The sequence below is a fragment of the Entelurus aequoreus genome, linkage group LG16 (assembly GCF_033978785.1).
Source record: "Entelurus aequoreus isolate RoL-2023_Sb linkage group LG16, RoL_Eaeq_v1.1, whole genome shotgun sequence".
Lineage (NCBI taxonomy): Eukaryota > Metazoa > Chordata > Actinopteri > Syngnathiformes > Syngnathidae > Entelurus > Entelurus aequoreus.
The window spans coordinates 34,222,631-34,248,498 of NC_084746.1; the positions used below are offsets into that span (position 1 = coordinate 34,222,631).

General features: G+C 37.6%; 1 protein-coding gene across 1 annotated transcript in view; it reads right to left on the reverse strand.

Moving 5' to 3' along the window:
* LOC133630875 (adenylate cyclase type 1-like) overlaps positions 1 to 25,868 on the reverse strand; it is a 136,454-nt gene that overhangs the window by 41,961 nt on the left and 68,625 nt on the right. Inside the window, 2 exon segments of the mRNA XM_062022690.1 lie at positions 4,557 to 4,715; positions 6,669 to 6,796. Of these exon segments, the coding sequence (XP_061878674.1) occupies positions 4,557 to 4,715; positions 6,669 to 6,796 (287 nt within the window).

Genomic DNA, 25,868 nt, shown 5'->3' on the forward strand with positions numbered 1-25,868 from the left:
CACTTCAGACCGGCCTAAAATAAAAAATAGTGGGGTCATGATCTGTGGTCTTAGCGACCACTATCTAACCTTCTGCACCCGTAAAATAGCTAAACCTAAAGCCAATGGCCACATAACAGCCCAATCCAGATCCCTCAAAAAATACTCCAATGACAATTTCAATTTAAAATTAGATGAGTGGGACTGGTCCCCTGTGCTCGCGAGCAACCTGGTCGATGTCGCTTGGGATCGCTTCAAAACGGCGTTCCTAAAGATACTAAATGACATGGCTCCCGTGAAAACAGTCAGGATCAAAGCCCGCTCGGAACCATGGATGAATCCGGACCTATTAGCTGCCATAAAAGACAGAGACAGGAAATACTCTGAATACCAAAAATGTAAAACAGAAGTAGATAAACAACCCAATAATATCAACCTCAAATTACTCCTTTCAACTCTCAAAAAGCAATGCAATAAATTAAGAAATAAGTCAACCAACCTGACTAAATCCTTAAAAAAAAATTACATTAACGACAAAAAAGAGGAAAACACGAATAAGCCACGTGAGCTCTGGAACATTCTCAACAACCAGCTTCCTGGTTGCAGCCAGAAACTTAAAACAAGACTCACCAACATCAGCATCAAGGAGGGTGACTCCCTCATTACAGACAAAATGGAGGTAGCTAGCAGACTTAACATCTTTTTCACCAGCATAGCCGCAACTCTTGTCAACAAGCTGTCCCACCACTCTGGTCGCTTTGGTGTAGAACACATTAAAGCCTTCTACAGAAAGCTAGGAGTATCCAACGATGATTTCAAATTAGAAATGGTCACAGCTGATGAAGTGTTTAAAAAATTGAGCGCGCTCCACCCTAACAAGGCCACCGGCCTTGATAATATTCCCTCCAGATTCCTCAGGGACTCTGCCTCCATCATTGCCCCGATCATCACGCACATAATAAACCTATCAATTACACAAGGCCAAGTACCAAAAGATTTTAAGATAGCAAGAGTAACTCCCCTCTTTAAAAAAGGAAGCAAATTGGAACCTGGCAACTACCGACCTGTTTCTATTCTCAGCTCCATCTCGAAAGTAATGGAGAAAATAGTTTATGAACAGGTCGATAGTTACCTTGCCACTAATAAACTCATGTACAAATTCCAATCCGGCTTCAGAACTAACCACTCCACTGACACATGCCTTCTCTATCTGACCGACCACATCAAACATGAGGTGGACGCGGGCAAATACTGCGGCATGGTCATGCTGGACCTTCAGAAGGCCTTTGACACCGTTAACCACGCTATACTGTTGGATAAGCTCAGAGCAATCGGATTTAACAAAACCTCTTGGAGCTGGATGCAGTCTTACTTGGAGGGGAGGGAGCAGGTGGTAGAGGTGAACGGCACCGTGTTCCCCCCCCCTCTCGGTGAGCTGTGGAGTCCCCCAAGGCAGTATATTGGGACCTTTACTGTTCCTAATATACATAAACGACATGTCATCGGCATGCGACTGTGAATTGTTTTTGTTTGCGGATGACTCTGCCTTGCTGGTATCAGACAAGGACAAGTCACAGGTGGAGAAAATCCTCAGTGCTGAGCTCTGTAGAACTTGCACCTGGCTCGCTGACAACAAGCTATCCATCCACTTGGGTACAACAGAATCCATCCTGTTTGGGTCCCACATCAAACTTAAGAGAGTCAATGACTTCACCATAAAAGTAGGTGACAGTGTCATCACCAGGAAAGATGAGGTCACCTACCTAGGTTCCATTCAAGAGGCTAACCTTTCCTGTGACAAAATGGCAACCAAGGTAATCAAAAACGTTAACCAACGAACGAGATTTCTCTACAGAATTTCCTCTCTGGTCAACAAAAGCACCTTGAGGATTCTGGCGGGAACTCTCGTTCAACCCTTTTTCGATTATGCATGCACCTCCTGGTACCCTAGCACCTCCAAAACCCTCAAATCTAAACTCCAAACATCTCAGAACAAGCTAGTCAGGTTACTTCTAGACCTCCACCCCAGATCCCACCTCACTCCTACCCACTTCTCTAAAGTGGGCTGGCTCAAGGTGGAGGACAGAGTTAAACAACTTGCACTGAGCCTAGTCTATAAAATCCGCTACACCTCCCTGATACCGAAGTACATGTCAAACTACTTCCTTAACGTAAATGACCGCCATAACCACAACACCAGGGGGTGCTCCACTAACCACGTTAAACCCAGATTCCGAACTAACAAAGGTCTTAACTCATTCTCTTTCTATGCCACATCAATGTGGAATGCGCTCCCAACAGGTATAAAAGAAAGGGCATCTCTATCCTCCTTCAAAACCGCAATAAAAGTTCACCTCCAGGCAGCTACAACCCTAAACTAACACCCTCCCCGGATTGCTAATAATCAAATGTAAACAATCAAATGCAGATACTTTTTCTTTTTCTTTTTCTTATGCCTTCTGATCTCTCTCTCTCTCTCTCTCTCTCTCTCTCTATGTCCACTACTTGATGTCCATATCCCCCCCCACCCCCCCCATCCCCCCCTCCACACCCCTGATTGTAAATAATGTAAATAATTCAATGTGATTATCTTGTGTGATGACTGTATTATGATGATAGTATATATGATATTATATATCTGTATCATGAATCAATTTAAGTGGACCCCGACTTAAACAAGTTGAAAAACTTATTCGGGTGTTACCATTTAGTGGTCAATTGTACGGAATATGTACTTCACTGTGCAACCTACTAATAAAAGTCTCAATCAATCAATCAATCAATCAATGGGGTTGTTTACTTGAGTCATATTGAAGTCTATACTAGGGTTGTACGGTATACCGGTATTAATATAGTACCGCGATACTAATGAATCATTTTCTGTACTATACCGCCTCTGAAAAGTACCGGTCTCCCCCACGTCGTCACGTCGTGACATTGCTGGTTTTACAAGCAAAGGAGCATGTTCGGCAGCGCACAATCACAGAGTACTTACAAGCAGACACAGTGTGTAGACAGAAAAGGGAGAACGGACGCATTTTGGCTAAAAAATTGACAATAAAGGTGAAGTTATAACACTGAAACGCCCTCAGGAAGAGGTGCTTTAAAACATGGCTAGCTAGTTAGCGGCTAATGTCCATCCGCAATCGGCAGTGTTTTGGCTACTTCTAAAAAAAATAAAGGACACATGAGAACTTAAATTATGACCAAGTACTTGGTATCGGATCGATGATATAATATAATTGGGCAAAATGTTGCATAGACTATGTTTTACAGATCATCTTTATGTCGCTTTCTGACAGTTGCTTCAGGATGCGCCGTTTTGTGGGCGGTCCTATTTACGTGGCTCACCTTCTGCAGCATGTTTTTTCCGTCATCTTTGTTGTAGCGGTGTAGCGTGCAAGGACGGGAGTGGAAGAAGTGTCAAAAGATGGAGCTAACTGTTTTAATGACATTCAGACTTTACTTAAGTCAATAACGGAGCAGCATCTTCTCATCCTTTGGAAATGTGTCCCATGAAAAACTGTCCGACCGTTATGTAAACTCACTACAGTGGTATGTTTTAGCACTTTCATGGCAGATATAAATAAGAACTTTACACTACTTTATATTAGAAATGGCAACAGCAGAGGATGTATGTCCCATAACAAGAAGATAGAGAAAAAGAAGAAGCTTATCGACTACGGTGTCAGCATGGACTACAAAGGCGGACGCGTGCAAATTTTCAGGACTTATGCAGATCCCAAATACACATCAGCAGGTACCAGAAGGTAAGAAAAGTTGCGTTTGCATTATATTGCGACAAAACGCCAGATAATATGTCTTACCTTATACACACACCATAATAATACTTGTATGTTGAAGCACAGTACAATCCATCAAGCGGTGCGGCTTCATAGCTTACCAAAGTCGTACTAAAACATTTTGATAGATTTTTGAGCGCCGTGTGTAATTTTGGTGTTGTTTACTTGAGTCCTATTGCAGTCTACACGTATCTCTTATGTTTGACTGCCATCTACTGGTCACACTTATCATTACACCATGTACCAAATAAAATAGCTTCGAGGTCGGTAAGCAAAACCAGAATTATTACGTACATTAGGCGCACCGGGTTATAAGGCGCACTGTCGAGTTTTGAGAAAATGAAAGGATTTTAAGTGCGACTTAATAGTCCGAAAAAAACAGTACGTCATTAATAATAAATTAATTCATTTTTTCATTCACTTTGTACACCACTGCTATAGTGCATTGAGAGGCGACTTTAAAAAGCCAATAACATAATTTGACACAAATTAAATGACTGTCAAAGTCACCCATTAAAGAGACTGAATGAATCAATAATGTAATACATTATTAAAGGGAAGTAATTAAATGGCACCAAAAAAACTCCACAGATTTTCAACAAGCTAAGAAATACATTCAGGATGAGGACTACCCTTCTGGTTCATTCAACTCAGCCTCCCCCACCAAACCTCAGATAACCTTCAAATGCGCCCCCTAGAGGATATGTGCCGTACTCTTCTCTGGGCAACCATTTTTCACACAACAGCATTTAGCGTGACACAACTCGTACTGACCCAGGTAGACCGCCAGCCTCCATCACGTTGGCGAGAGTCACGTCATTGGACCACACGTCGTACTGCCATTTCCTGAGGCCCAGCACGCCACACAGCACCCGGCCTGTATGGAGGCCCACACGCATGTTCAGGTTGACTTCTGTGGCCTCTGCTACTGACCTGAAGGGTTGGTACAACACACTTGATGGAGGGAGACTGGATATGACTTTATACTATAGAAATTAAGAGTAGTTTAGAGTAGTCAGTGTTGCGATTGTATAGCTGCTGTAGACAAGACACCAACTATTCACTTGTGTTGCCAGCTATTTAGACATCAATGGCTGCTCATTTTAAGTGTGCAATCAGTCTATACCGCAGGTGTCAAACTCAAGGCCCGGGGGCCAAATCTGGCCCGCCACAATATTTTAAGTGGCCCGCGAGAGCCTGGAAATAATATGCATTAATAAAATGATTAATGTTTTTTTACTAAATATATTTGTTCTTTCCCTTTTGACATTAAAAATCATGTACTGTATGCAATTGCATATCTTTTAAAATTCAATATTATCAAAATGTAAATATGATATTATCGTGTATTCCAAAAATATTTTTTGTTAAAATAAAGATAAATACTGTACTAAATATCTGCTTGACTTATGATTTCAAAACAAATTATCAATTGAAGTGAATTAATTAACTCATAGTATGTTCTACATATGGTGAATGTTTATATTCAACTTGGAGAAAGCAAACCACCGGGTTTAAGTAAATAATGGTTGAGTCCATAATAAATTAAGGAGCCTTTGTTTGACATTTGCGTGTGGACTGGGTTAACTCTCTCACGAGAAGAGGCAATAACTTCAGACTTCAGAATGCAAAAGTGATAGCTCTATACTGGAGGAGAGACTCCATGTTTATCTTAAACCTCAACCTACAAGTTATGGTATACATCTGTTGTCTTCCCAGTCACTTACACACGAACATCTCCATCAATAAAGTACTATCTTTACATCTATCTATCTATCTATCTATCTATCTATCTATCTATCTATCTATCTATCTATCTATCTATCTCCTTACATGGTCAGGTTAACACACACCGAGACAGAGAAAGAAGGAATATAAGACTGTGGTTCGGCTCCTCCAAGTTAGGAATGCCTCATTTTTTTTTACTTGACCTCCTCCAGGTACTGCGGTCCTGTATAACGATGCTCGCTTGTAATAAAGCAACTATTTGTTCAGCAAAGAGTCTCCGACGTCTCTTTTGATCAAGCCGCACTGCCGTGTTGCACTTCTGCCCGGGAGGGGGTGACAAGACCAGAAATACACGTCACAATCAAATTGTACACTGTAAAACTGACAATAGATTTTACGGTTAAATTCGGTAAAATCAACTTTGGTACTGTTTTTTTTCCATATACAGTAAGACACTAAAACATTAAAAAACAAACAAAAAAAACATTAAAGCAACAAGATTTTACAGTAAAAAAACAACCAAACTGGCAGCTCTGTTGCTTGAGTTTTCCACTAAAAACAGTGGTATTGTTTCTCCATTCCATTCCATCCCATTTATTCAATTTTTTCGTATGCTGTAAAAAACCCACTGCTTTTACTGTAAAATTCTGGTGACTGAGCTGCCAGTTTTTAAAAGAAAATGTAAATATTTTTTTGTAGCTTATGTAAAAAAATATGTTGTTAATGTATTATATACATATATATATATATATATACATATATATATATATATATATATATATATATATATATATATATATATATATATATATATATATATATATATATATATATATATATATATATATATATATATATATATATATATATATATATATATATACATACATGTATATTCATATATTACTCATTGTTAAAAGCGGCCCTCTGAGGGCAACCATAACTACAATGTGGCCCTCGATGAAAACGAGTTAGACACCTCTGGTCTATACTGATAAACAAGCTGTACACTGGCTACTCTAAAGTATGTCCAAGCCTTATTTTCATTGTGTAGTTTCTTGAGAAGGTAAACTGGAATAAACATGCTATTTGTGAACAGTCTCATTTGTGATACTGTAAATAATTGCAATAAATGAACAAGAGCGCGGGACAACTCACGTTATGGTGTCAATCATGTCCAGGCCCATCTCCACGCAGCAGTGGGCGTGGTCAGTCTTGGGCTGGGTCAGTCCGGACACGCAGTAGTAACAATCCCCTAGGATCTTGATCCTGCGACAGTGGTTCTCCTGCCAGTTCAAACAACAAATAACCATTGGAACAGCACTAGAGAATATATCGAAACATGCCAATCATAAATCAAACTGTATTTATATGGCACTTTTATTGCACAGGCAAGTTGCAACACAACATGCTTTACGGCAGGGGGGTGGGGGGGGGGGGGGAACCACGCACGGCCCTATTGACAATAAAAAAACATGGCATTATTGTTATTTTTTAAAATGTGTTACTTGAATGCACAAAATGTTATTTTTCAAAACTTTCTAACAATTTTATCTAAAGTACCATCAAGTCTCCCTAATGTCCATCCGCAGTCGGCAGTGTTTTAGCTACTTCTAAATCACTGAACCTCGCCTCCATGGCGACAAAGTAAGCTTCTTACAAGTATCATCCCTGCAGGACGAGGAATAGCTAAACATGCTTCACTACACGCCGTAGGAGGATACAATAGCTCACCGGCGTCACAATGTAAACAAATGCCACGGGTGGATCTACACCTGACATCCACTGTAATGATACCAAGTACAATAGCATATGTAGTCGATACTACTATGATTACATTGACATTTTTTATCGTCACAAGATCTTTTTTCTTTTTAAAAAAAAAATTCATATGTTTATAAACTCAGGAAATATGTCCCTGGACACATGAGGACTTTGAATATGACCAATGTATGAACCTGTAACTACTTGATATCAGATCAATACCTAAATTGGCATCATCCAAAACTAATGTAAAGTATCCAAACAACAGAAGAATAAGTGATTACTATATTTTAACAGAAGTGTAGATAGAAGATTTTAAAACAGAAAATAATCAGATATTAACAGTAAATGAACAATTAGATTAATAATACATTTTTACAGCTTGTCCTTCATAATGTTGACAAAATAATATAATGATAAATGACACAATATGTTACTGCATACGTCAGCAGACTAATTAGGAGCCTTTGTTTGTTTACTTACTACTAAAAGACAAGTTGTTTAGTATGTTCACTATTTTATTTAAGGACAAAATTGTTCTTGGATTGCAATAAGAAACATATGTTTAATGTACCCTAAGATTGTTTGTTAAAATAAAGCCAATAATGAAATTTTTTTGTGGTACCCTTTATTTATAAAAGTATCGAAAAGTATCGAAATACACTTTGGTACCGGTAGCAAAATATTGGTATCGAGACAACCCTAGTCCACACCAAATAAATAAATAAAATACACGTCACACAGGAACATTTCTTAAAATGTGTTACTTGAATGCACAAAATGTTATTGTTCAAACAGTTTTATCTAAATTACCATCAAGTCTCCTTACTTATCTTTGCATGCTTTGAATGAATACATTTTGCGATTAATCTGTTAAGACATGATCCATGTTTTGTGATTATTCACACAAGTTAAAGCGGTAACTTTGACAGCCCTGATATACACATTTGCATACAATTACGACCAATCCAGGCAAGTTTCAAGGTGAAATGGGCGTGGGGAAGATTTCATCATACATCACTTGAACGCTGTAATGCTTAAGGCCTGTCATATTATGCAAATCATCCCCACGTTGTATGCATATTTTCCTTAGATAGATGACACCCGCGGGCTTTCTGGTCCGGCGCTATTGTATTTTCTGCTAATGTGGCGCTACAGTAACACATGCTATGGCCAACATGAGGTCTCGCTCACTCCATCACTCGCATATACCGGCCATTATTGAAGGATATGAGCCAGCGACATTCATTTCACCAGGGAAACCGGGTTACCATTGACGCCGTCGCCTCACAACCCCTTCATTGTTTCCATGGAGGTAATGGGATCACCGGCTGAGCACGCGAAGAGCACAAAGACTCATAATTATGCACGTCGGTGGGCACAAGACAAGGCAGACGCGCTATTTTTAACATGCGAGCCGTGTTGAGGTTCTCAGCAATGAGTGATGGCGAGGCAACAATTGTGTCCTTGTGCCGTTCCTGCATGCTGATGGTGGCGGCCTCTGATTACATCAGAGCTGGGCAAATATTTTGACTCGGGGGCCACATTGAGAGAAGAAATGTGTCTGGGGGGCCAATGTGTATGTGTGTATAAATGATATATACACATTCAACTGTAAAAATCTGCCGTACAGTATGTGTGTTTGGGTCCCTTTTTTTCAGGAACCCTAAAACCAAAAGTCACAATGTCCGATGAAAAAACGGAATGGAATTTTACAGTTTTTACTTTTTACTACACCCAGAATGTACATGAAAATAAAGAAAGTGGGATTTACAATATTAACTATGAACAATAAAACCCTGAATATTAACAACATATGAACATCGCTCCCCTTTTACTTCTCAGACCAGCTCCTCAATAGTTGTGTGTCTTTTACAATCATGTAAAACACAACAAAAATGTAACAAACAGCAAAATATAAACTTTTTGACCTTGGGGCCCAACTTTTCCACTACAATATTAACACAGAATTAGTAATGATACTCTTGATTTTAATCGTATTCAATAATTATATCTAAACTACTTTAGGTTTACAACCATGTCAAATTATATGAAACTATGTGTTAATCACAAAGTTTAGTTATTTAAATGTTATATACACATTTAGCTGTAAAAATCTGCTGTACAGTATGTGTGTTTGGGTCCCTTTTTTTCAGGAACACTAATACCAAAAGTCACAATGTCCGATAGAATTCTAAAAAAGTTATGACAGACCACCACAAAAAAACGGAAAGGAATTTTAGAGTATTTTACTGAATGGGACACCCAAAATGTACATGAAAATAAAGAAAGTGAGATTTACAATATAACTATGAACAATAAAACACTGAATATTAACAACGTATGAACATGGCTCCTCTTTTACTTCTCAGACCAGCTCCTCCATAGACATATTCTACAACAAAAATTTTAAAAACAACAAAAAATTAATGCAAAGGGTAATAAACACCTACAATATGATATATTATCACTTTTATGCAGACATTTGTTGGACAAATTTGCTTCCACATCTGTTCCTGACACATGCGTTTGGGGCTGGCTAATCTGAAAACAAACCCCTCCCACTCTGCTTTGTTCCTGGTCTGAGCTGCTGTGACGTAGATTACTGTAATAACTCCTATACCACTAAAAAGCACAGATTTCAACCATTGAAATACTTTCTATAGTTTAAGACTTATGGTCAATTAAAAACAGCACTGCACATCATAATGTCAGCTACAGTTTTGATTAATGAAGGTCTAAAAAAAATTATGTAGAACGTCCGGTGGGCCGGATTGAAAATCTTAATGGGCCGTACTTTGCCCAGGTCTGTTTTACATACAATTTTATTGTCAGACCACCCCTAAGTTTCTGCCTGCCCACTTCTTAGTGGCCCGTATAGATCTAGAAAGGTAAGTACAGTGGAACCTCGATTTAACAAACCATCTATCTGTGAACTTCTCGATTTACGAACTTTTCGATCAAGCCAAAAACACGAGCCATGTCTCTCTTCATTCAGGCGCCTTCAGGCAAGAAAGCAGGGTGAAACATTGCTGCAAAGGCGGCGCCATCCACTTCACTTCCTGTGCAGGAGGAGTGACGTCTCAACACTTCAGCATGTGTGCCTTTTCTTTGGCTTTTATATGTCTTTTGACCATTTTTCACTAAGAGCGCCAAAAACTCAGTAGAACAGGAAGAAGGGAATCGCTGTGGGGTAAAAAATGAAAAAAAATTTAAAAAAAGACTATTTGCGAGGAGGATAATAATAGAGAGCATGACCACAGCACAGAACAGGAAGTAACCACATCATGTTTTAATTGTGTTGAGTCCGGTCTTTTGCCAGAGCAGATTTCCAAGGCGCAAACATGCTGACACGACTCCCCATTCACCTGCACCTGTTCCTTCTCCCTCTGTCTGCTGCTTCTCGACCGCTCCTCCTCTGCCGATGTTATTGTAGGTGGAGTTTACTTTTTTACATGTTTAGTATTGCAGCAATATGCTTGTTAAAGTGATTTTTGTGATTTTGTTTGCGAGGGCAGTAGGGTTGTACGGCATAGTACCGAGATACTAATGAATCATATTCAGTACTATACTGCCTCTAAAAAGTACCGGTCCCCGCACCCCTTTTTTTTTTTTTAACGGGCATGACGGCGCGTCGTCACGTCGTGACATTGCTGGTTTTACGAGCAGAGGAGCATGTTCGGCAGCACACGATCACGGAGTACTTACAAGCAGACACAGTGTGTAGACAGAAAAGAGAGAATGGATGCATTTTGGCCTGAAAGAAATAAAGGTTAAGTTACAACACTGAAACGCCCTCAGGTAGATGTGCTTTAAGACATGGCTAGTTAGCTAGCAGTTAATGTACATTCGCAATCGGCAGTGTTTTAGCTACTTCTAAATCACTAATCCTCGCCTCCATGGAGACAAATAAAGTGAGTTTCTTACAAGTATCATCCCTGCAGGACGAGGAATAGCTAAAAATGCTTCACTACACACCGTAGGAGGATACAATAGCTCACCGGCGTCACAATGTTAACAAATGCCATGAGTGGATCTACACCTGACATCCACTGTAATGATACCAAGTACAAGAGCGTATCTAATCGATACTACTATGATTACATCGATATTTTTTATCGTTACAAAATTTATATTACATTCATAAACTCAGGAAATACGTCCCTGGACACATGAGAATTTAAATGATGACCAATGTATGATCCTGTAACTACTTGGTATCGGATCAGTGTAAAGTACTGCAAAGTACCAAACAAGAGAATAATAAGTGATTATTACATTTTAACAGAAGTGTAGATAGAACATGTTGAAACAGAAAGTAAGCAGATATTAACAGTAAATGAACAAGTAGATTAATAATAATTTTTTACAGCTTGTCCTTTATCATTTTGACAAAACAATAGAATGATAAATGACACAATATGTTACTGCATACGTCAGCAGCTGAATTAGGAGCCTTTGTTTGCTTAATTACTACTAAAAGACAAGTTGTCTATTATTTTCACTACTTCATTTAAGGACAAAATTGTTCTTCTATTGCAATAAGAAACATATGTTTAATGTACCCTAAAAGTTTTTGTTCAAATAAAGCTAATAATGCCATTTTTTGTGGTCCACTTTATTTAGAAAAGTATCAAAATATTGGTATCGGGACGAACTTTTATTCATGTTATTTACGAGTTAGAACACATTAAAAAAACCATCTGTGTTCAGACCGGGGTGGTGGTTCCTCTTTTTAAAAAGGGGAACCGGAGGGTGTGTTCTAACTACTGTGGGATCACACTCCTCAGCCTTCCCGGTAAGGTCTATTCAGGTGTACTAGAGAGGAGGCTACGCCGGATAGTCGAACCTCGGATTCAGGAGGAACAGTGTGGTTTTCGTCCTGGTCGTGGAACTGTGGACCAGCTCTATACTCTCGGCAGGGTCCTTGAGGGTGCATGGGAGTTTGCCCAACCAGTCTCCATGTGCTTTGTGAACTTGGAGAAGGCATTCGACCGTGTCCCTCGGGAAGTCCTGTGGAGAGTGCTCAGAGAGTATGGGGTATCGGACTGTCTGATTGTGGTGGTCCGCTCCCTGTATGATCAGTGTCAGAGCCTAGTCCGCATTGCCGGCAGTAAGTCGGACACGTTTCCAGTGAGTGTTGGACTCCGCCAAGGCTGCCCTTTGTCACCGATTCTGTTCATAATTTTTATGGACAGAATTTCTAGGCGCAGTCAAGGCGTTGAGGGGATCCGGTTTGGTGGCTGCAGGATTATGTCTATGCTTTTTGCAGATGATGTGGTCCTGATGGCTTCATCTGGCCAGGATCTTCAGCTCTTACTGGATCGGTTTGCTGCCGAGTGTGAAGCGACTGAGATGAATCAGCACCTCCAAGTCCGAGTCCATGGTACTCGCCCGGAAAAGGGTGGAGTGCCATCTCCGGGTTGCGGAGGAGACCCTGCCCCAAGTGGAGGAGTTCAAGTACCTCGGAGTCTTGTTCACGAGTGACGGAAGAGTGGATCGTGAGATTGACAGGCGGATCGATGCGGCGTCTTCAGTAATGCGGACGCTGTATCGATCCGTTGTGGTGAAGAAGGAGCTGAGCCGGAATGCAAAGCTCTCAATTTACCGGTCGATCTACGTTCCCATCCTCACCTATGGTCATGAGCTTTGGGTTATGACCGAAAGGACAAGATCATGGGTACAAGCGGCCGAAATGAGTTTCCTCCGCCGGGTGGCGGGGCTCTCCCTTAGAGATAGGGTGAGAAGCTCTGCCATCCGGGGGGAGCTCAAAGTAAAGCCGCTGCTCCTCCACATCGAGAGGAGCCAGATGAGGTGGTTCGGGCATCTGGTCAGGATGCCACCCTAACGCCTCCCTAGGGAGGTGTTTAGGGCACGTCCGACCGGTAGGAGGCCACGGGGAAGTCTGGGCTTCGCTGCTTAGGCTGCTGCCCCCGCGACCCGATCTCGGATAAACGGAAGAAGATGGATGGATGGATATGTGTTCTTGTCTCTCATAAGAATTGTGAATTATAGGCAAAATTCCCCCCAAAAGAATTGTTGCCTTTTAACTTTGACACCCCGAGTTTTATTTAATTTTCTTATGTTGCCAGAAAAGTACATGTGTCACAATAGTACTGTTTTGAGAGGAATTTGCATTCATATTTCATTTTTTGGCCTAGACACGGTACAACGGCATATGTGTTACATGATATCCTATACACTTTTATGTTTAGAGTCAGCTCTTTAGTGCTTACAGAGTGTATTTGCAAACTGAAACAACAATGTCTGCTAAATCTGAAAAGCTATTAAAACAGCATATTTACAAGTAAACACATGTATTATGGGCAGCACGGTGGAAGAGGGGTTAGTGCATCTGCCTCACAATACGAAGGTCCTGAGTAGTTCTGAGTTCAATCCCGGGCTCGGGATCTTTCTGTGTGGAGTTTGCATGTTCTCCCGTGACTCCGTGGGTTCCCTCCAGGTACTCCGGCTTCCTCCCACCTCCAAAGACATGCACCTGGGGATACGTTGATTGGCAACACTAAATTGGCCCTAGTGTGTGAATGTTAGTGTGAATGTTGTCTGTCTATCTGTGTTGGCCCTGTGATGAGGTGGCGACTTGTGCAGGGTGTACCCCGCCTACCACCCGAATGCAGCTGAGATAGGCTCCAGCGACCCCCCGCGACCCCAAAAGGGACAAGCGGTAGAAAATGGATGGATGGATGGCACTTGTATTATGGCATTAGTATACAGTACTTGGGTACTTTATTTATATCTTCTCCGCAAGTTACTTTATATTAGAGTTGTTCTATTATTTGTCCTTCAGGAAGTACCTTTCAAAACGAACGGAAAAAAAAAAACCTCAGGTGATTTGGTGGACCAGTAACAGATGGCGCTATGGCAACAAGGGCCGCTAGCAGCCAGGGACAGCCAGCACGGGGAAAGCCCCCGCGTTTAAAGTCTCCCACTCTGTACTTTTCTTGTGCTAATCTGCACTGTGGCTTTAGGAGCTGATTCAGAACCCAAGCGGGGATTACTACTGTCATGTGACCTAAGTGTCATGGACAATGCGGTTAGGGAGAAAAATTAGGCCTAAGTGTGGTGTGGAGCATTACAACTTAAAGTAACATCATATGTGTGCACACAATTGCTCTTTTTTAAGGAGGTCCCGGCTCAAAACATGTAGTCATCACTGAGAACAGCATCATAATACACCATGTTCACAGGTGTGATGTGGCTGTATTACCAGCAGCATCTCTCACACACACACACACACACACACACACACACACACACACACACACACACACACACACACACACACACACACACACACACACACACACACACACACACACACACACACACACACACACACACACACACACACACACACACACACAGCATATCCGTATGCATGGATGCAAATGAAGACACACTTCAATGTGCCCCAACAAAGACACAAAGGTGGAGACAAAGAACAGAAAGGGAAACATGCTGTAAGGCAGAGCAGGTGACAGAAGCAGCAGAAGAAGAAGCAGCAGTGCAATCAGTCACCAAAGTTGTGCAATTCTGTGTTCGAGCTTTAATTATCCTGTACATTTTAATCCTTGATGTTGGTTTCAATGTTGTAATCTTAGCCTTAAGTGTCGATTTTCCTCATTCAGATTCAAATTCTACAAGTCTTATTTTTTTGTGATAGAGTGAGTGGAGCACATACTTGTTGGTCACAAAAAAACTTCACGAAAGTTGGTTCTTTTATGAATTTATTATGGGTCTACTGAAAATGTGACCAAATCTGTTGGGTCAAAAGTATACATACAGCAATGTTAATATTTGGTTACATGAATTTTGACCACTCCTCTTGACAAAATTGGTGCAGTTATGCAAAATTTGTTGGTTTTCTGACATGGACTTGTTTCTTCAGCATTAGCCACATGTTTTCAATGGGGTTTAAGTCAGGACTTTGGGAAGGCCATTTTAAAAACTTAAATCTAGCCTGATTTAGCCATGTGGATAATGCTGAAGAAACAGGTCCATGTCAGAAAACCAACAAATTTTGCTGAACTGCACCAATTTTGTCAAGAGGAGTGGTCAAAATTCAAGAAAAAGCTTGCCAGAAGCTTGTGGATGGCTACCAAAAGTGCCTTATTGTAGTGAAACTTGCCAAGGGACATGTAACCAAATATTAACATTGCTGTATGTATACTTTTGACCCAGCAGATTTGGTCACATGTTCAATAGACCCATAATAAATTCATAACAGAACCAAACTTCATGAATGTTTTTTTGTGACAAACAAGTATGTGCTCTAATCTCTCCATCACAAAAAAATAAGAGTTGTAGAAATTATTGGAAACTCAAGACAGCCATGACATTATGTTCTTTACAAGTGTATGTAAATGTTTGACCACGACTGTATGTATATATATATATATATATATATATATATATATATATATATATATATATATATATATATATATATATATATATATATATATATATATATATATATATATACATATATATACATATATATATATATATATATATATATATATATATATACACATATATATATATATATATATATATATATATATATATATATATATATATATATATATATATATATATATATATATATATAAATATGTATATATATATATATGTAACAAAATATACACACACATACATATAGCCTATACATATACTGTATAAGTGTACATACAAACAGTATATACATATTATAATAATATATTATACATATATTTTTTTTAAATATATATATATATATATATGTGTGTACATACACAGTACATATACATACGTATGTACCTACATACATATACATGTACATACATACATACATACATATATACACATATACTGTCCATATAAATATATTTGTTTGGACAGTGGCAATAAAGGAGTACCTCGATTTAGGAGCTTAACTGGTGCTGTAAAAAAGCTCTTAACTCAAAACATTTGTATCTCAAATTAGTATCTTCCAATGAAATAAAATATAATCAATTTCATTGGTGCTTGGCCCACCAAAAACAGCAAAACATTTCATTTAACATGCCTTTTAAAAAAGAAAAATTGTAAGAAATATTGTATAAAATCAATGCAATATAATGTACTACAAACAACTACAATAGTTTTATGAAATAATGGAGTATTTATGTACAATATTTACCGTGGAGAGTGGACCTCTACAGTATCTCCTTTCAGCTGTTTCTCCATATTTTCATGGATAAATAAACATCCTTGGCTGGCGTTATCGACTCATTCTGCTTCAGAATGGCGCAGACTAGCCAAGTTGCCGACACGCGCAGTCATGTTTTTTCAAAGCTGATGGTTCGAAAAAAAAAGTTTTGTCGAGCTTCAGCTACAAGCTAATGCTAGTGAGTAAGATCAGATATGTTGTGACATTAACTACACCAACGGAGGGGCTATTTGTTACTGAAATATTAGCTTGCAACTTAAAACATAACAATTAGCCGAGTCTGCTCTTATCTCAAACCACTCAAAAGTTGAGGTACCATTGTACCTCCACAATTTGTGTTTCTTGTTTTCAGAAAAACTAATCCTGGTTTAAAAAAAAAAATGTATTATAGTTTTTTTGGGTTTTGGATTTAAAAAAAGCAACATTTGGAGATAGAGTGGAACATTGGTCTACTTATGCCCCAGTTTATTAGTTTTTAGTGACACAAACTGTCACTCGACTAACTGTTATGCTTCAGATTGCGAGCAAAAATTCGAGTTACGAGCCTCCCAACCGCTAGTTGGCGTAAAGAATGCTACAGTGAATCCTGTGAGATCCGACCAAAACAACTGGTCTTACTCCTTAGCATTAGCTTATAGCTAGAGATTTTCCAAAGGGTAAAAGATAGAGCTGAGAAGCAAATATTGTTAAAATACTATCTAAACAGCAGACATTTATCAATGAAAATAAGGAAAAGCTACCGATGGTGTGTTTGACAGCAAAGCAGCTGGAAGGAGATACCGTAGAAGTCCACTCTTCAAGGTAAATGCAGAACATTATTATTACATTCATTCATACAACTACTGAAGTTGTTTCAAGCACATTTTATTGTATTGCTTTTCACATTTACGATGTTTGTTATCCAAAATGTTTTATTTTATTTTACAAAGGCATGGTCCAGGTTAAAATTGTGTTGTTTAGAGGGGTAAGAACCACTTGTTCAAGGTACGAGCCGTGTCACAGAATTAAACAAGTATCTCCAGTACCTCTGTCGATGCTTTTCTAAGAATGCAATATATATATTTTTAAATAAATAACAAAAAAGTATTATATTTTGTGTTTCAGATTTTAAAAAGCTCAAATCTGGAAAAACATGGTTATTGTCAGGTTCTGCTGGTCTTGTACCCTAGGATACAGAGATGGCAGGCATAGCGCAGGAAAACATGACTTTAATGTCAAAAAAGGTAATAGTGCCACTGGTAAGAGCACATGCAGGAAACAGGAAACAGGAAACCATTAACCACTCATTGAGCCCTGACTGGAGGGCGAGGGAGGCATAAATAACAGCCAGCTGATTGACAACAGGTGTGGCCAGGCTGCCAATCAGCAGCAGGTGAGGGGAAATAGCGCTCAGGGAGACAAGCAGGAAGTGGAACTAAAACAAGAGCGCTGACAGGGAATAAACACCAACTAAGGAAACATAACAAGGCGTGAATGTGACAGATCATCACAGTTATCTTCTAATAGTGTATGTGTTTTGTTTAAATAAATAAATTTAAAAAAGAACATTGTAGATCCATGCATTTGTTTTGTTTTTCCCCCAGAAAATAAACTCTTTATGAGTATAGTGGAAAATATTATAATAATGGTATAAATGATTATGAATTCAGGCAATACAACTGAGGGTCACAATCAGATGGCCAATGTACAGTACTAGCAACAAAATTCCATATTACATAATCCTTATTAAATTACTGCAAGAAAATGCCATACAACTTCAAGTATGATCTAAAATTATTTTCATGTCAGTTTCATAAAAGCTCTTGATAAAGTTAGTTGTGATTTGCATTTCTCTGTCAAAATAGATTGGCTTGTTTGGTTTGTGCAGAATCTCCAGACGGTGCGGTTCTGGGTACACAGTCATCTTCTGAGAACAGTCGGACTTAGCGGTGATCTTCGCATCTGCTCATGAGACAAACCCCACAGGGTGTTGGAGTCGTGTTTACACAGAGATTTCATCCAATGGCCGCAGTCAGACAAGCACAGTCAGAGCAGTCGCCGTTTGTAAATAAACAATTGTTTCGTTAAAAGGGAAGAAAAAAAAAGTCTTCTTTTTTTACAGAAAAAAGTCATTATCGCAAAAGAATATATATATATATATATATATATATATATATATATATATATATATATATATATATATATATATATATATATATATATATATATATATATATATATATATACACATATATATATATATATATATATATATATATACATATATATATATATATATATATATATATATACATATATATATATATATATACATACATATATATATATATATATATACATATATATATATATATATATATATACATATATATATTTATATATATATGTATATATATATATATATATACACATATATATATATATATACATATATATATTTATATATATATGTATATATATATATATATACACATATATATATATATATACATATATATATTTATATATATATGTATATATATATATATATATATACACATATATATATATATATATATATATATATATATATATATATATATATATATATATATATATACATATATATATATATAATATATATATATATATATATATATATATATATATATATATATATATAAAAGCTCTTTGAACAAAATAGATAATAAATATAAAACATTGCTTCAATTATTTATTTATATCGCTGGGTTGCAATCACGTGACCGAGAGGCACTTCCAGGCTTCAGGCGATGGTTGAGAGTCCCATTAGGCTACTGTTTATTTACCTGCATCAGTGCAGACTTGGATATGTTTTGAAAGGTTTAGGGGCAAATATACAAGCAATCATGAAAAAATATTTACGATGAGATGGAGTGGATTTATAAACTCTTAAGAAAAATATATTTTTTAATGATTTAAACCATTTATCATCACCAAGACATTACTGCTTGCTACAACAATTTAAAAATAAATACAAAAATTATTATAAAAATAATAAAAATAATAGAATGAAAATCACAATAAGTACAGACAACGCTATAATTATACAGCTAAACAAATTAAACAATACAATTGTAAGAAAAAAAGAAGAATAAGTAGTCGACATGAAATACGGGATATCCATAGAATAGTAAAAAGCTAAAATAAAAAAAGTAAAAATGTATCTTGTTTTTTAAAATATCCGTAATTTTCTACTGCATGAGTTTATTGTCCCATATAATGCATACAACCTGACATAACAACAACAACTAAAACGTATACTATTCCAACTTTTTGCTCATAGAAAAACATCCATCAACTTTTTTTACATATTTTTCTTATTTTAATTCAAACTGTATTCTCATAATACATTTTCATATTAGCCCCTCAGTGCATTAATTTCAATTCTCCATACTGTACCCGTTCTTGCAACACTTAAAACAATAAATCAAAGGAACAATTTTTACATCCTCCCCCCCAAAAAAACCTCAAAATATTCAAAATGTCCTCATAAAATTATGACTTTTTTCCTCTTTCAACATTTTTTTTAAAAAGTTTTAATTCTAAAAATATATATCCTCTTATTTTATACGCACTTATGCGGTACTTCCTAATAGTTTTCTCATACCGTATTTTCCGGACCATAGGGGGCACCGGATTATAAGGCGCACTGCCGATGAGCGGGTCTATTCAGGTCTATTATTTCTAGTTTACTGACAGATATAAGTAAGAACTTTACACTATTTTATATTAGAAATGGCAACAGTGGAGGATGAATGCCCCATAACAAGAAGATAGAGAAAAAGAAGAAGCTTATCGACTACTGTGTTGGCATGGACTACAAAGGAGGACTTATGCAGATCCCAAATACAGATCAGCAGGTACCAGAAGGTAAGAAAAGTTGCTTTTGCACAATATTGGGAAACAAAACGCCAGATAATATGTCTTACCTTATACACACATCATAATAATACTTGAAGCACAGTACAATCCATCAAGCGGTGCAGCTTCATAACTTACCAAAGTCGTACTAAAACATTTTGATAGATTTTTGAGCACCGTGTGTAGTGTTCTATATTTTCAATGTAACATATAAAATGTTGGTGTTGTTTAATGGAGTCATATTGCAGTCTACACGTATCTCTTATGTGTGACTGCCATTTACTGGTTACACTTATCATTTCACCATGTACCAAATAAATTAGCTTCGAGGTCGGTAAGCACAACCAAAATTATTCCGTACATTAGGCTCACCGGGTTATAAGGCGCACTGTCGAGTTTAGATAAAACGAAAGGATTTTAAGTGCGCCTTATAGTCCGAAAAATGCGGTACATACATTTAATTTTCAATTTTATCCGTGAAAACTGTATGCGTCATACTGTACTACAAAAAATCTATACAACATGTCAACACAACAACTGAACATGGGACAATTCATGAGCCACGATGGACGTTTAAGCGTATACTGCGCCCCGTTGAAAGGGCAAAAAGACAGTAGATGGCTATATCAATGAGCCACCTAAAAATGGCGGCATGAGACAGCGGCAGAGTGCACGGTGAACCACGGGGCATAACAGACGCGGTTAAGGGAAGTTGGCTGCTGCATGTCAATCAAGAAGCTGCGAAACAAGGAGCGGAGGAGTCTGAAAGCTGCGATGCAGCGAGGTGTTGTGACAGGGAAGAAAAAGACAGACAAGAATGAACAGTTGTGTGAAACTCTGCCATGGAAACGACAAAGATGCACACGGTCACATACGTGTGGAGGGGATGCGATGCACGCGTGCAAACACAACGAGACACTAGACACTAGAAAGCAGCGTAATAACAATCCTCCTCATGTTGTTTTAGGTGCTGGACACTGGACAGCCTGCTGGAAACTCAGCCAAGGAGAGAAGAGAGGACCAGTTCAATTAATAATATAATTATATTTAGCCAATATAACTTCTTTAAGATTTCTGCTCGCAATCACAGGTAATTGTTTCTTGTGCATGAGTGTTGCATTGAAAGAAAAAAATTGGGGAGAGTGATGAGATCCCAAAGCGTTCCCGAGGTGTTAACGCCTCTAATCTTCATTCTCAGCAGCAGTCAGCAGATTCTGGCGATGGCACTGAAGAGTTATAATTACTCCCAGCTTGTGTTCCGGTGGGTGGTGGGAATCGAACTGCCGACACTTATCAGTGTGAGTGGGTTTCCTGTAAACCTCGCACCTCCCGCTTCCACGGGCCAAGAAGACGAAGAGCGCTATTGTTCATTAAGGCTCCTGCAGCCTTGATGGTCATGTTACTTCACAATAAACCTCTTAAAAGGGGTCATATTGTGATTTTAACCTACATTCAAAACATTTCTTTCTGGTCGACATTACATGTGGTGCATTGGTCAAGATTTAGAACTTTGGGAACAAGCAGAGATCGGTAGAGTACGCAAAAATTGTACTCAAGTAAGAGTATCGTTACTTTAGAACACATGTGTCAAACTCAAGTCCCGGGGGCCAGATGTGGCCCACCACTTCATTTTATTTGGCCCTCGAAAGCCTGGAAATTATATGTATCAATAAAGTACTGTAACTTTTCTTACTAAATGTATTCTTTCTTTCTATTTTGAGAGAAAAAAAATATATGTACTCCATGTAATCGCAAATGATGTTAACTTAAATATTGTCTAATTATGCAAAAAATTATTATCAAACATTCAAACCATTTTTTAAATAGAAATAAATACTACTAATAATGATTTTAAAGCCAGTTATCCATCAAATTGTGCAATGTAAAAGTAGCAATAGATTTCATGGTAAAATTGTGACACTTACTGTGGTTTTTACTTCATTTTTCTCTAAATGTAAAAAACTACTTTTTTAACTTTAATAAATTGTGTTGCCGTTTTGGCATTTACCGTAATACACAGAAAAATCTACAGTTGTTGATTTGCGGTAAAAAAAAAAAAAAAAAAAAAACACACACACACAAACTGGCAGCTCAGGTGCCAAAATTTTACTGTAAAATTGCATTTTTTTTTATTTACAGTAAAAAAAAAATATTTCATTTTACAGTAAAATCCTGGCAACTGAGCTGCCTTTTTTTAACCATAAAAACAGCAGTACTGTTTTTCCATTTACAGTAATATACACTACATTTTGAGGTGAAATTATTGTAACTTATCATATTTTTTTACATTTTAGTTTTTTTAAAATCTACCAATAAAATGCATACAACAGTTGTGCAATAATAGTATTCACTGTTAGAAGCAGCCCTCAGATGTGGCCCTCAGTGAAAACGACTATGACGCCTCTGCTCTACAATAATACGACTCGATTAAAAGTAAAAAGCAGTCATCAAAATAATTACTTGAGTAAGAGTAGGCAAGTGTTCCTTAAAAAATCTGCTCAAGTATTGAGTAACTTGTGAGTAACTTTGGATTTATTTAGTAGCTATTTCTAATGGTTCTTTGACTACAATTGTAGTTGGTGTGTGTTTTGTGTGTGTGTGTGTGTGTGTGTGTGTGTGTGTGTGTGTGTGTGTGTGTGTGTGTGTGTGTGTGTGTGTGTGTGTGTGTGTGTGTGTGTGTGTGTGTGTGTGTGTAAAATATAAAATCATATACAATTCATTGCAACATGTTTTCTCCAGTTAGAAGTGCAATTCTTGTAGGCTGTAATGTGAACAATTGTACTGACACAGATGACAGCACATGATATAAATGTTCTTTTTACGAGTTTGAAAGTAATCATTGAAGATTTGTACTGCCATGTCTGACGTCATGTCACTTTTTACAGTCAGTACGTTTCTATGCACTAAATTAGTCTGGTTTGTCAAATAACTCAGTTGCTTCTATTTTCACACCTGTTTTCATGTGATGTTGTAGTTTGCATGTTCTTATCTCAAATGTGACTGACGGCCAGTCGCAGTGTGCCTCTCGTACACTAGGGGGCGATTGTGGTCGCTGACAAATGAATACGTCTTTCCAAGTCTTAATCAAAAATTATAAATAATTGGGATTTCAATAAATGTAACAATCGGAATGAAACACAATGGAATGGAGTAAAAGTAGCATAAAAAGACTTATGTGTGCTAATCACGCATTTAAAAAATGTGTGCCGTTATAGGTACTTATATATGACGCGTTATTATCACGGTAACTTTGACAGCCTTAATATATATATATACAGTGGGGCAAAAAAGTATTTAGTCAGCCACCCATTGATTGTCAATGGGTGGCTGACTAAATACTTTTTTGCCCCACTGTATATATATATATATATATATATATATATATATATATATATATATATATATATATATACTGTATATTTTTGTACAGTTCTAAAGATAGTGTACTTGTGTGTATAGATATTAAATATATGTGTAATGTAATTAAATAAGCATCTACATAATCCCTACACTAACTTCAGTTGTTTTCTTTAAATGATTCATTACGACGGTGTGCTGTCTCAGATTGATCTGTGATCACGTTTACACTGTTTTTACACACAATCTGTAATCGCAATGCTTTAAATATACATATTAATTTCATACCAAATTGAAGAAAGTTTGCCAAACATGTAAGAATACAGTGCAACCTGCGGTGAAGCCATATTTTTTAGGGTAATCGCTAATACATATATATATATATATATATATATATATATATATATATATATATATATATATACAGTACAGGCCAAAAGTTTGGACACACCTTCTCATTTAATGTGTTGAATGAATACATTTTATTTTAATTATAAATACAAATTATTTTAAAAATAAATACAATTTCAGTTTATTATAATGGTTGTCCACACATTTTTTTATTGCTTTGTTTTTTTTATTGCTTTGTTTATTTTACTATGATACTGTAATGAGTCTAGGGATGGTGTGGCGAAGTTGGTAGAGTGGCTGTGCCAGCAATCGGAGTGTTGCTGGTTACTGGGGTTCAATTCCCACCTTCTACCATCCTAGTCACGTCCGTTGTGTCCTTGGGCAAGACACTTCACCCTTTGCCTCTGATGGCTGCTGGTTAGCGCCTTGCATGGCAGCTCCCGCCATCAGTGTGTGAATGTGTGTGTGAATGGGTAAATGTGGAAATACTGTCAAAGCGCTTTGAGTACCTTGAAGGTAGAAAAGCGCTATACAAGTATAACCCATTTATCATTTATTTATCATTATTTTGTACAATTTTCCATTTTGTCTATTATTTGTGCACTTTCATTTTTGATTTATTATATCAATTGATTGACCACAGCTGTGACTATTTAAGTGCATCACTTCCTGTTGGGGATTGCACACTGACGAAGACATTGTCGAAACCGGTCTGTGTTTGGTAGCAGCTGCGCAGTTTATATTAAAAATTATTAGAGGGACACGAATGTTTCTGGCCTTGCTTTTTCTTTAAGTACACTTTTTGCCGTGCACCTCTTTATTTTTGTTTTATTAAGTTTTTTGGAGAATGTGTGTTTTTCCTGTATTTTATTTTATTTTATTCGGAGTGTCGCCAAAGTGTCCACAGCATGTAGAAACGTGCGTGCCACAGCCAAGAAGTTAAAACGTTACGTTCACTCTTGATACATCTCAGCTTTGTCGTGAAAAATGGCTTAGACCAGGTTTTTGTGCATATGCATTGTTAATACATGAGGCCCCTGCTGTCGTTAAAAATTAGCCAGTGTTTACATTTTTTGTAGAAGCTGTTAAGTTGGGATCGCGTGTTTGGCAGGTTGCGTTCTCCAAGACGCAGGAACACACAGAAGGACAGGCAGGAAGCAGTGTGCAGGTAAGACAAGTCTTTTAATCCTGAGGCTCAGAACAAAAACGCAGGGAAGCGTGTGTGGAGCTCAGAGAAAACTTGAAAGTGTGACATGGAAACGCAATGGCTATAGAATGATACCCTTATGGGTACCATCTGATGGCTACTGTGTTATGTGGACTTTGATAAAAACTGCTGCACTTTATATACTTCTGCACATTAAATGAAGCTGCTAAAATACTGTAACTTGACCACTCACTGACTTGTAACTAGCATACTCTCTATGTATTTTAAATTGCTTATCATTATGTAATTTCAATTTTGTATTTTTAATCCTGTGTCATTTTAATTGTGGATGTTAAATGGGCCATAAAAGGACTACAGATGGAAATTAGCAGTGTGCTAAATTTGGTGCATCCATCTTTTTAATGTAACTGCACATTGTCCTTCAAATAAACAAATACAAACAAGCAAACAAACAATGCATTGTGGGTCTTGATGGAATCAAAGTAGCCTGTTTACATACAAGACTCTGCGCTTAAGATTGTTGATTTTTTAAGGAGTTCAAAACGGGGCGCAAAATGTGGGACATAATTAACCGTCACAATCGCTTTTAGGAAAAAAAGTCAGTGAATGGCCTGGAAAGCAG